Here is an 11,546-nt window from a genome sequence, read left to right on the forward strand (position 1 = left end):
GAGCAGACAGAAGTTGCATCACCAAAATATTACCACTCAATATGTCACTAGCAACACACACTGTTCTCCGCAACACAAACACCACAATACTGACACTCCACAATTCACTGCAATTGCTACAATTAGAATAATAAACTGATTTATATATTGTCACAATGAATATTTTACACCTATAATTACACAGGATATTTTTGGCTAAAGCAAGACTTCCAAGCGAACCACATCTAAATTTCAATCACCAGTGAAACCACATTTTCCTAACAATGCTATGCAGAACTAGGGAAGTTGTTAAGTACTTGGGATTAGACAAAGAAACAAAGCAAATTTTATATGAAATGAATATATTTTCTACATATTTAATACTTAATGTCAAAAATATGTTTATGGCGAATGATATCTAAAACTAATGAATGCTTAACATTAATGTTGTGACTGTATCAATAAATTTAAGACATTTCAAAAACATTTAAAATAACTATGCCCCTAACATCAACTTCACTCAATTAGTGAAACGTGCCCAGAATTTGCTGTTGTGTTTTAACATTGTCATAGAAGTAGTCTTTAATGTAATGAATAACTTTTAAATGCAAATGAACAGTCTTCAACGTCTGACCACATTCTTGAAATTCCACAATTTCATGCAAAGTTCAGTCACTGCTTTCTTATTGAAACTAATGTCCTCACATAACACCACATTACACATTATGCTGGCTTCTGTGAACCCTTCTTGCCAATGAGAGATTTGTGGATGTGTGGTATAACACCTGGAAAGAAAAGTTTTTTGTATCAATTGCATGATTAATGTTAGAGGATCATGTGAAACAGTATTATTGGACACTTAAGGATACATGCACCTATGAAACTGAAGTAAACTACCAACACTGCTCAAACAGTATCTAGTACACATATGTTTACATCTTAAGTGTAATCCCCAGGGTATGTAAAGTGTTGAGCACCCTCTACACCCTTATCCCAGCAACACAAGTGCTATGCATCAGTCAAAAATATTTATCTGAAGCAACTCTACACCCACAATGGGTATATTCTTTGTTGGGAAGAAGTAGTTTTACAAATTAACAATTCCACAAATAAGTACTAAATACCTCACAAAGCAAAATTCATCCTTTTCAACATAAAAGGAATTTGGTAACGAATATTAGTACATTACTTTCCATATAATCGTCAATGTTATTGTTCCATTCTTGAAATAGGTATACCTAACAGATTCCCTATTTAATCTAATCAACCCATACAAAATATCTGCAGAAAACTTGGCTAACCTGAGAAGCCATTGGCCTAATATACAAACAGATCACATGCTTGAGTGTGCTAACTATGCTACCAGAGCATCAAGAAGTTGACATCACATAGCAATATTAGTGAACTTTAAATCCGCAACATTTCCACAGCCCAGTTACCATCACTAAATCAAGTATGTGACTTGACACTGCACATCCCAACAAAGCAAGAACAAAGTTCTTGTTTCACTACGATTATTATTCCGGCACAAGGCCAGTTCGTAACAGTTAAACTGTAGCGTTGCTTTCCACTTTCAGTAACCACAAGCACCACTCACGGCATCCTTACACAAAGTTGTGCCTTTAAAAACATACAAACTTCACTACGAACTCGTAAACAATCCCATTACGCGACTGTGTGTGTATTCTTCTACAAGATCCAAGTAAATACAACACTAATTTTAATGCTACACTTACCACCACCCGCGATGGTAGCTTTAATTAAGCTATCCAGCTCTTCATCTCCTCTGATAGCTAACTGGAGATGACGTGGAGTTATACGTTTCACTTTCAAATCCTTTGATGCATTGCCGGCTAACTCCAGGACCTGTATCAAAATATTTACAATTAAAATAAACATAAAAATCAACATACTAACAGCACGGAAAATCGCGCCAAAATTTGAAGGGTCCCAACCGTTCATATTTTGTAAACACACACATTCAAAGACACGACAATGACAGACTTTCTATTATCTATTTCCTATAAGACAAGGTTAGATACTTACCCAGAAACTTCACCATTATATAAACTACGGCCTATTTCAACAAACAACAGATCCTTGATTACGTCTTCCAAAGTCTATGCAGCCATTTTGTAACTCACCTCCGCGGTCAAATATTCCAAGATAGCTGCGCTATAAACAGCTGCCGTTGCTCCAACGCGACCGTGGCTTGTTGTCCTGTTCTTCAAATGTCTGTGTATTCTTCCAACAGGAAACTATGAAGACAGAAAAAAAAAAGCGTTCACTGCGGAGCCAACATAACGCACGGTTAGCACTAGACAAAACATTGATTTTTCTGCCAAAGAAAAATATAATTTCACAATAAAGGCAAGTCTTATTATGGAGGAAACTCAAAACTATTTTTTTTCATTTATCAACAGGAACAACAGTACCTGTAATCCTGCCCTTGCTGACCGCGAAACAGCCTTCGCCTTCGCTTTACCGGAGTCTTTACCAGCTTTTCCACCAGCCTAGAAATTCACGAAAATGAGGTTAATTTTCGTAGTAAGTCGTTCAAACTTCGCCAGTTGCTAGACGAAACCTTGAAGTTTCCAATTTTGGCACAATTGAACACAACCGACTCGTATTTACCACAAAAACTTATCTGTACTCACCATTGCTAACGTATCTCCAATGCCGTTTGCTACCAACGCTATGCCTACCCGCCAAACGAATCTACTGGTGAAAGTATGAAAGCAGCCACGTGATTCAGCTCAGCCAATAGCGACGAAGTATACAGGCGGGAAGCCCGCCATCTATCGATCATGTTCCTAGAAGCATGGTTGGGACTCAGCATGATGTTGGCAACATGGCGAAGCAAGGAAATAAAATTTTAAATGTAAAATTTTTGTACATTAGTTTATTCACTTAATTTCAATAATGTCATTTCAGAAATTGTACCGTAGCCGAATATTCTTTTCATTGGTCAAAAAACCTAAGAATAATTGCAGTCAATAATAAAGTTTCGACTTCGTGGGTTTTTGAATCGCTCTGAAAGTTAATTTGCATCGTTCGCCATTGATGATCGGTGGCTAAAGAATAAGAATATTATAGTCCTTGAAACGCAACATCTTTTAAATCATGAAGAATGGCGTCTATGTAGCGCAGAAGAAACAAATTGTCTCGTTCCGCAAAACGTTTATTTTTATTAAGAAAACTGTGGAAGTTGGAAACCTGAAAGATTTTCTCTGCCAGCTGGATACGAACACCTATATTCCCAGATGGCGTTAACGGCGTTAGAATCACGTGTCTCGGTTTAGTGGGCGTCTGTGTATGAGGAGTTTGGTAGCGGTTGCACAATTCTGTGTAGTGGACTGCTGACAGAAAAAGCGTTACTTATTCATTTCTGTTAATTTGTGGAAGAGATTCTATATTGTCACTTTTTTTTTCTTTGTTCATCTTAAAGATAGGTTCTGAATCAAAGCAGAAACAAACGTAGAGTGCGAAGTATAACTATTCCCAACCAAATTAGTCTCAAACTCTGCTGTTTTGTTAAGTCTACAAAAACGAATAATTACACAAAAAGCCCCCGTTGTTGTCCGGCAGCAATGTACGTATTTCATGGACTGTGAGCAGAAAATTGACCCTCGCTGCATTGAGACCTGGCATATTTAAAATAAACTGCGACGTACCATCGTGTTATTGTTGCCGTTACTAAGGGATGAATCGTGTTAGAGAGCAACTGTGATTAGGTACTCGGACACGCTAATGAGAAGCACCACAATTACGCCACTAAATCTAGAGCGCTTTATTGGAAACATCGGTACCGAAATGTTCTGCCTCATTGTTACATCTCCATGGAGTATTCTACCAAGGCACACTTACAAACTAACATTAATCACATAGCAATTTGATGCATTAGAACAACATTGGTGATATAAAATATTGATCAGAGTAAGGTAGGCAAGTAACAAACGGATGGTTTTACATTGCTACAGCCTGTTATTGTCATCTCCTTGACGCCCTCGAGTGACAACAATAAACAGAACAATTATATATATATATATATAGTAACAATAGTTTCTCATTGAGGATCTAACAATAGCGGAATGCTATCGATATGACAGATGTGGGAAGAGAAACAATTTTTAGTTGTGGTTCAGTAACAAGTTTGTAATTATGGGTAGCATCAAGTAGTATGATACGAAAAGAAACTTACAGAAGATATTAATTTCTAGTGTAAATGTAATAAAATTACTTTACAGTGTATTGGCCTCTTGGAAGGACGAGGCAGATGGGAGACACCTACTTAGGGATCATCCAAAAGTGTTAACAAAGCAACTTTGATCATACTCTACAGTAACAGGGCAGAGTTTAAAGAATTTTATCCTTGTGGTTAATAATTAAATGCCCCTCACTGCATAATGTTTAAAACATAGTTCATCACAATAATACTTTACCAGGCATGATCCTATTTGGGGAAGGGTGGGAGGAAGGGGTAGCTGACAGCAAATAGTAGTTTGATGGTAAAGTTGCACAGCAACTCGACTTTTGTTACCCTATCCTTCCCCCAAGTAATTGCTTTCCACCTAATTTACTGGTTAACTATAGATGCTGTAACTACACGTGATAAGTGATAGTTTATTGTCAGTGCAGTGTACTGGTTAAGTTTCTAGCAATTGCTTCCCATTCGTTAATGTATTCTTTGACTCATTCCAAACCCCTGAAACTTACACTTTGTGACAGGATATAAGAAAAGCAAGGAATGAATGTCCTTTGCAGTCTTCTGTCCTGATAACTGAGGCAACATGCAGTTACAATGAAATCACCATGACACTTTTAAGTAACTTGGCATAAGCAGTACCTTGCAAATTTTGGCAATTCAGTATTTTTAAAATCAGTTTAGTTATTTGCATATTGTGTAGAACATGTTCATTGTTTACGTGTATGGGGTGGAACATCCCTGAGAATATTTCTGTGGTCATATGCTGATCACTCTACTTTGTAACTGATACTTCCTATTTTGTGACAGTATCTACAGAATATGAGGAGTAAATGAATTTGTTTTTTGTCTGTGTTCTCAAAAGTTACTGGTACACATACACTGATTTAATAGTTCAGTTATTAAACTATTATACCATACCTGCACATATGAGAATTTTCCTGTTTATGCTGAAATCTTTGACAACACACTTTGTAACAGTTTCATTGCTGGCATGTTAAAGACTTGTTGGGCAAACCAGAGTAAGCCATCAATGAGAATAACCAACTGAAAATATTGTTGGATAGATAAAAAATTTACTCACCAAGTGGCAGCAGGAGAATACACATAAAAGTTAAGGAAATTTGCACGCTTTCAGAGCCATTGGCGCTTTCCGTCAGGAGAGTTAAAAGGGACGGAAGATGGCTGAAGGAAAAGGACTGGTGAGGTTCAGGATATAGGGAGAATCACTGAAAAGACACCCAGAGCCCCTATCAGGGAAGACTTCCTTGATAGGATGAGAAGGAAAGACCAAACTAGAGTAATAGATAAATCATAGTACTTTGTTTATAGAAGAAAACCACAGATCTGATGGGGGATATTTGTAAGAAAATGTAAAATAAAAACCGGTACTTTCACTTCAGTTTATTAGATACAGTTTAGGCCTACATTCTAAATTATAGCATGAACATTAGTAATCTCATTTCATCTTGATTGTAAATCCATTGTCCTTTATGAGAACGAAGATAAATACAGCAGGGTGTTGTTTTTTTTTTCTCGTCCCCAACATACGACAGATAATTCCGGTAAGGAGCACAGGAGAATAGGTTGCATATTATGATGCTGGTGTTGGTAGAATTTAAAATAATCATGTGCATGAAGTGGAGGAATGACATTATAAGTGTTTCTATCAGTTTCCTGAATAATGTGTGGTTGTGACAGTAGGGAGTTGGCTCAGAATATATCAGCCTATGATAACAGAGATGAAAATAATGGGTAACTGCATCATAGCTGTTCACCTAGGACATTATTCTGACGATAAACATTAAGCTTCTGTGGGATATATGGCTTCTCTTCTGTTCTCAGCCCCCCAAAAAAACTGTTTTAATGGATGTAATTGGATAAGAAGTACAATAGAATAGAGTTTACAAAGAGTATTTCTATGATGATACAGAGTTTCTAGAATTGTGGAGAAGTACAACCATATAAATTTGAGATCTGAGTTGAATTTATAAAATTTCAAGTTAAGCATTGGTCTGAAGACAATAATAAAAATCAATTACACACACTGTTGTAATAAGTTTACTTGTAAAATGTAAAGTTTCATGGCTGGAGCCATGGTGTGAATTGGACATTCAAAGAAGCTGTGATCCCCCTTGAAAAAGTCCTCCACAGATGGGGATGAAACTTTGGGTTTTAAGGTGAAATCTGTTTGACCACAGCATAATAGCCCAGAACATTTTATTAATTTTTAATAATTTTACTTACCTGTAAGTCCAGCTATGTTCACAATAGCTGATCAAATTGCCATGCCTCTGTATCTACACATGTGTGAGATGGTTGCACACCCATTGAAACAATCTTGCAATTGTTTGTACAGTGTCACAGCTAGTAAGAATTACTGCCATGACATACTCTTCAGTTCCGACAGGTGCCTCGTGCACAAGACACTCCACAAGCAGAAATTAATGGCGTCAGATCAAGTGAACTAGCTGGCCACAAAATGACCATCACTTCATGTCCCTCTTCACAGATCAAAATTGGTCATCAGTAATTAAAAATACAGTGATCCTAATGGTGATTTTCATTCATTATATCAACGGAGGTCACAGTTGCCCTTGTCATGGCTTCAGTTGAGAGAGAATGCCGAAAGCCATTAGAATTTAAATCTTGGACTTTCTGTAAATGGTAGAGGTGTAGCTGTTGTGTCAACATTATGTTCCACACAGTACTTTGCACAACTCTTCTTTCAATTCAAAGAGTTCATATAGGTCATTGTCTCCTCAGTTGTTGTGTTGCAGAACTGCTCGCTCTGTTTCTCTTAATAGCAGGAACAGTCTTGAAAGCATGGTGTGCATCGGATGGTTCCTATGTGTGTGCTTGGCCTTAAAACCTGCTCCTCCTTATCTATTGTTACAAATGTTCACCATACACAAAAGTCATGTCACTTATGTACATAACCAGGTAAAATTCCATTTCACCAAGGCTGTTCATGTGTACCCTCAACTTCTAAATACAGACTCCAGCATTACAGACCTTGACAATAGGACTGACTGTGCCAGTATACACTTCACACCATCAAACGCTAAGCATTTTATGCCTCTTTACAGGCTGCTGCTCAGTATCTGTTTTATTTGGCAAGTACTGATCTGTGCCCATATTCTAGATTTTCTATTAAGCACAATGTCTGTTGTTCACCTGCAGTTCTGCTCCAAAATACAATTTACAGTGTTGGGTAATATCATAGGTTGTGATGGTAGCTCAAACACATTAGACCACCTCCAGACTTCTGGATGCTATTCTAATGGTAGAAGTCTGCCTGTAATATCATCATCAGTTTGTTTATGCTAGTTTGAGATGATTAACTCATCCCATGAAAATACACAAGAGGGAAAATGTCTGGCTGTACCTGTTTATACAAAGTACTTGGATAGTGGAGATTTGCCTTTGCTGTCTCATGAACAAACATTGTATGCGATTGGCACAGAAAGCCGCAAATTAATACTAGCTTTTAATGACATTATGCCAACTGTACATTTTGTTTTTGAGAAAAAGAGGCTTAGAGCATGTGATACTTGGTTGTAGTCAGATTCAGCATGTAAAAAATGATACACCCTTCAGTTTGCCTACTTCATGAAATAAGAAAGTAATACGTGATGCATAGACAAGATTAATAACAGATAACTGGTTGGTTTTTCTCTTTTGTGTATGCCTGGTGATGACTAAATGCTTATGCTAGTCAGTGACTGGTGTCTTTTACTTCTAAAATATTTACATTCGCCAGATCTCTCTGCTTTGTATTAAGATTAATAACAGTTTTGTAGAATCCTGTGAATTTCTTTGTCATAACTTACACAGTAGCCAGATAATTATTTTACACCATCTATGTAAATGAATTTAGATTTTTATCATTGTTTGCGCCATGCAGGATGAGAAGAGCCTGTTGTCAGTGGATGATTGATTGTTTTATCATATTGTGCTTCTGCTAATACACCAAGTGACCACAAGCATCCAGCCTGAAACTGCACAGCAATTTTTCCCTTGTGCCATCTTAGTGCTGTGGATTTTTATACAGCTTTGACTGACCCCTTGTCTTCAAGATGACTTTTGCTTTGCAATAAGGAGTCAAAAGCATTTGCTGAAAATGGCAGCCCATTCTTTTCTCAATACTTCCACAGATAGGTATCGATGTGACTTTTTTGTGGCTCTCTGATGCCTTTCTTTTCCCCCTATAAGTAACTGGTAACTTGCTCATATACTGCTATCAGGCAGCACTCTTTTCTTTTCTTTTAAATTTAATCTTACTACATAACAGTGTGTTAGCTTTAAAAGTGTCTTAAAATGGCTGTAGTTTGAAAAATTTCCAAAGGTTATGATGACTGAAATGCAAGAGCAACATTTCCCAAACAGTTTTACATTGTATTTCAGATATTGCTTCCATTATAAAGTTTTTTCTGAGTCTCTTTCTGTTTCAGTTGGATTAAAGCACTTTCAATTGGATTAAAGCCCTTATTGAAGTAAGAGAGAGATATGACTGGCAAGGAGAGTAAAGTACCTGATGTAGCTGTTCTTAATGAGAACACTGTGAACTTTGAACTGTCATTCTGCACAATTACTCATGTGTTGCGGCTAAAGAACTGATAAAAGAACCTAGACATGTAAGTGAGAAGTGCGCATGCAGTTTTAGAGGGGTCATTTACAATAGATTACATTTGCATACTTGGTGGATTCCAAGTGTGGTGACTCAGCGTTCGAATTGGGATGGAGTTAACGTTTGCAACTTTCAGATAAATTCACTTGTTGTGTTTTGTAGATTCTCTTCAGAAGGAGACCCCTCAGGGATGTGGAATGAATTGAGGTATACATTAACAAAAGAGAAGTAGCACTCAGGCATATCTGTAAACTGTATTAACATTAAACTCTCAGTATTATGCTAATACTACTGTTACATTCCATCCTGGATTTTCCATTGCTTAACACTGTTGATACTTATACCATCTTTTGGGGACAACTGATAAAAAACTGCTATCACTGCCAGTGAGTCAAGGATTTACAGTTAACAATCCTGAAGTGGAAAGACAGGTCCCCAGAAGAGTTCAACCCGTCATACAGGTGAAGGGTGAATATGTCCCATATTAATGTCCACTAAACATGTTGACCAGGTAGTATATGTACATGCAGAAATAAAACTTGCTCCAGAACTAGTATTTAAGGACAAACTATAGGTTGCCCTAATACAATACTATGCAAGAACAATAATTTTTCTTCAGATGTAGATGAAACGTTAAGCAATAGTTCAAACCCCCTTCCATTCTTAAAAATTTATAGTTTTTGTGGTTCTGCCGCACTCGATTAAGGCAAATGCTGGGATGGTTCTCTGGAAAAGAGGACATCGGATTTCTTTCCTCATTCCGAGCTTGCGTTCCGTTTTTAATGAATTTGTCCTGAACGGAATATTAAAACTTGAACTTCCTTTTTGATGCCAAAAGACCGGCCAATCTGCAGGAAATCTGACTTTTATCTGACACACAGCGACAGCTTTTAAGTAACAGCATCTTTTGCTTACTCAAACGCATTGTGTGTTCTATATTCCATAAGACTCCTTCCATCAGACTAACGTCCTCCCACGATGAACCATTGTAATCCACACTAGCGTAGTTTGTGTCATGTCGAAACGATACCCGTATTTTTACCCTGGTAGTTTACTTTGTTCAGAGTTCCGTAAGCTAAGCGTGGCCACGGATGTGAACAAGTAGCAAAAATATCACGTTTACAATAGGCCTACTTGAGTCTTCTCAACACTGTGGAAAATAGGACTAGGAGACAAAAAGCGTGAGTTACCGAAAATTTTCTGAATGTTTATTTAATAGATCAACAACAAAATATTTCACAAAAAATGCCGGAATCATCCAGCACTATCTTCAGATCTTGATGAGGAGCGGGGATATTTGTAAGTGTTGCGTACATAGTATTTATACGCACACAACTACCTAGTGTAACCGATACAAATATCTCATATATAGAGATCCTGATCTGGCTAGACGTACATATGTTAGAGAATATTTGATACAATAGACGTACATTTAAGATATTTTTCCCGTTTATATGATGTTTGCTTGCACGTATCATCTTATCATAGTAACCTGTCTTATCATGGTATGAGGGTGGCTGACGTCGTCTGAAACCGATAATTTCTCTGGAATATCTCGTGACAACCCCAATAAATAAACACTTTAAAAACTCAACATTATGTTTCAGAGCGCGGTTAGAACCATTACTTCCGTTGACTATTTAGGCTGCTTTCACGCGGAGGCAAAATTGCGTCAGACAGTTATGCATGTGATTTTGCCATACAAAAAGGATGTATGACAGTCGTGCGTTTCCCCCTACCAAACCGTTCACAAATAACACTAGTACAGTAAATACCTCTCTGACTGCGAATAACGGCTGCAGCTAAATATGAGCTGGAAGTGGCTATCTTGCGCAACCGCTATTGAATAGCTTTTGCGTGCACTTCGCTTGCTGCACTTCATTCTTATAACAAGTGTGAGTGCACGTTATTTGCAGCGTGCTAATGCTACTTACAGATTATTTTCCAGGGAATTACTGTCTTATATTGCAACAACAAAATCCCCTTGATTGAATGTATTCATAAATGGTTTAAACGAGATATGTTGCAACTAAATCATTAAGTATAAAATTAACGCCAAATTTACCATAAAATTTCATTGACTGCACGCGACTTGACAGCTTGTATAAATGAGAACCACAACACACAGTCTATAAATTCAACATGACATGTAATGATTTGGTCGACTACAACATGTGACCACCAGACAAAATCTATTACTACTTTTATTCAGAAACGAAGGAATGGCTTCCCTTCGAAATTCAACAATAATTTCGAAGTATTAACCACAGCAATATACCTACAGTTCCCGAAAAATAAAACTCCCAATGACCACGATTCAAGCTGCAAGATCGCAGAATTGTGCGCTGTAAGTCAGTTAATTTCCAGTTAACATGATAACTATAAAGAGTATTTAAAGTTATTCAGTAGATCATCATGAAACTACAGTGCGAGATTATAGTGTGCAAAAGATTCAAACTTGTTAATGGCGTCTTCTCTTTAAAACCTGTCGTGAAACATTGCAGAACAAAAATCATACCGAAGGAAAAAAAGTTTGTTTTTTAATTTTTACTACAAAAACTATAATATTTACCAAAATAACACCTTCAGAGAAAGGTGTAGCTCTACAAAAAATATTTTTACTGAGACGTAGGAAAGAAGTGCTTTCGGTCGATACTTGGCATTTGTGAATGTCGCAATATCGTGCAGTGTTACTTCATGTACCACATACCAGGGTTTCGTCCCGTTCCATTC

General features: G+C 37.2%; 1 protein-coding gene across 1 annotated transcript; it reads right to left on the reverse strand.

Annotated features, from left to right (window-relative positions):
- Window positions 1-324: 324 nt before the first annotated feature.
- LOC124619365 (histone H2A.V) lies at window positions 325-2,716 on the reverse strand. The gene is made up of 5 exons (XM_047145692.1): window positions 2,637-2,716; window positions 2,415-2,492; window positions 2,124-2,237; window positions 1,716-1,845; window positions 325-764 (listed from the first exon to the last, which is right to left on the reverse strand). The coding sequence occupies exons 1-5, from the start codon at window positions 2,637-2,639 to the stop codon at window positions 703-705; spliced, it is 387 nt and encodes a 128-aa protein (XP_047001648.1). The 5' UTR covers window positions 2,640-2,716; the 3' UTR covers window positions 325-702.
- Window positions 2,717-11,546: the final 8,830 nt, after the last annotated feature.

This window comes from Schistocerca americana, chromosome 1 (genome assembly GCF_021461395.2).
Source record: "Schistocerca americana isolate TAMUIC-IGC-003095 chromosome 1, iqSchAmer2.1, whole genome shotgun sequence".
NCBI classification, from domain to species: Eukaryota; Metazoa; Arthropoda; class Insecta; order Orthoptera; family Acrididae; genus Schistocerca; species Schistocerca americana.

Bases quoted from the DNA above. Each gene is read 5' to 3' on its own strand.
- LOC124619365 (XM_047145692.1), bottom strand. The intron at 2,238-2,414 runs GTACTGTTGTTC...CTGTCTTCATAG, and splicing joins CAGCAAGGGCAGGATTACAG to TTTCCTGTTGGAAGAATACA. The intron at 1,846-2,123 runs GTGAGTTACAAA...ATTTTGATACAG, and splicing joins TGGAATATTTGACCGCGGAG to GTCCTGGAGTTAGCCGGCAA.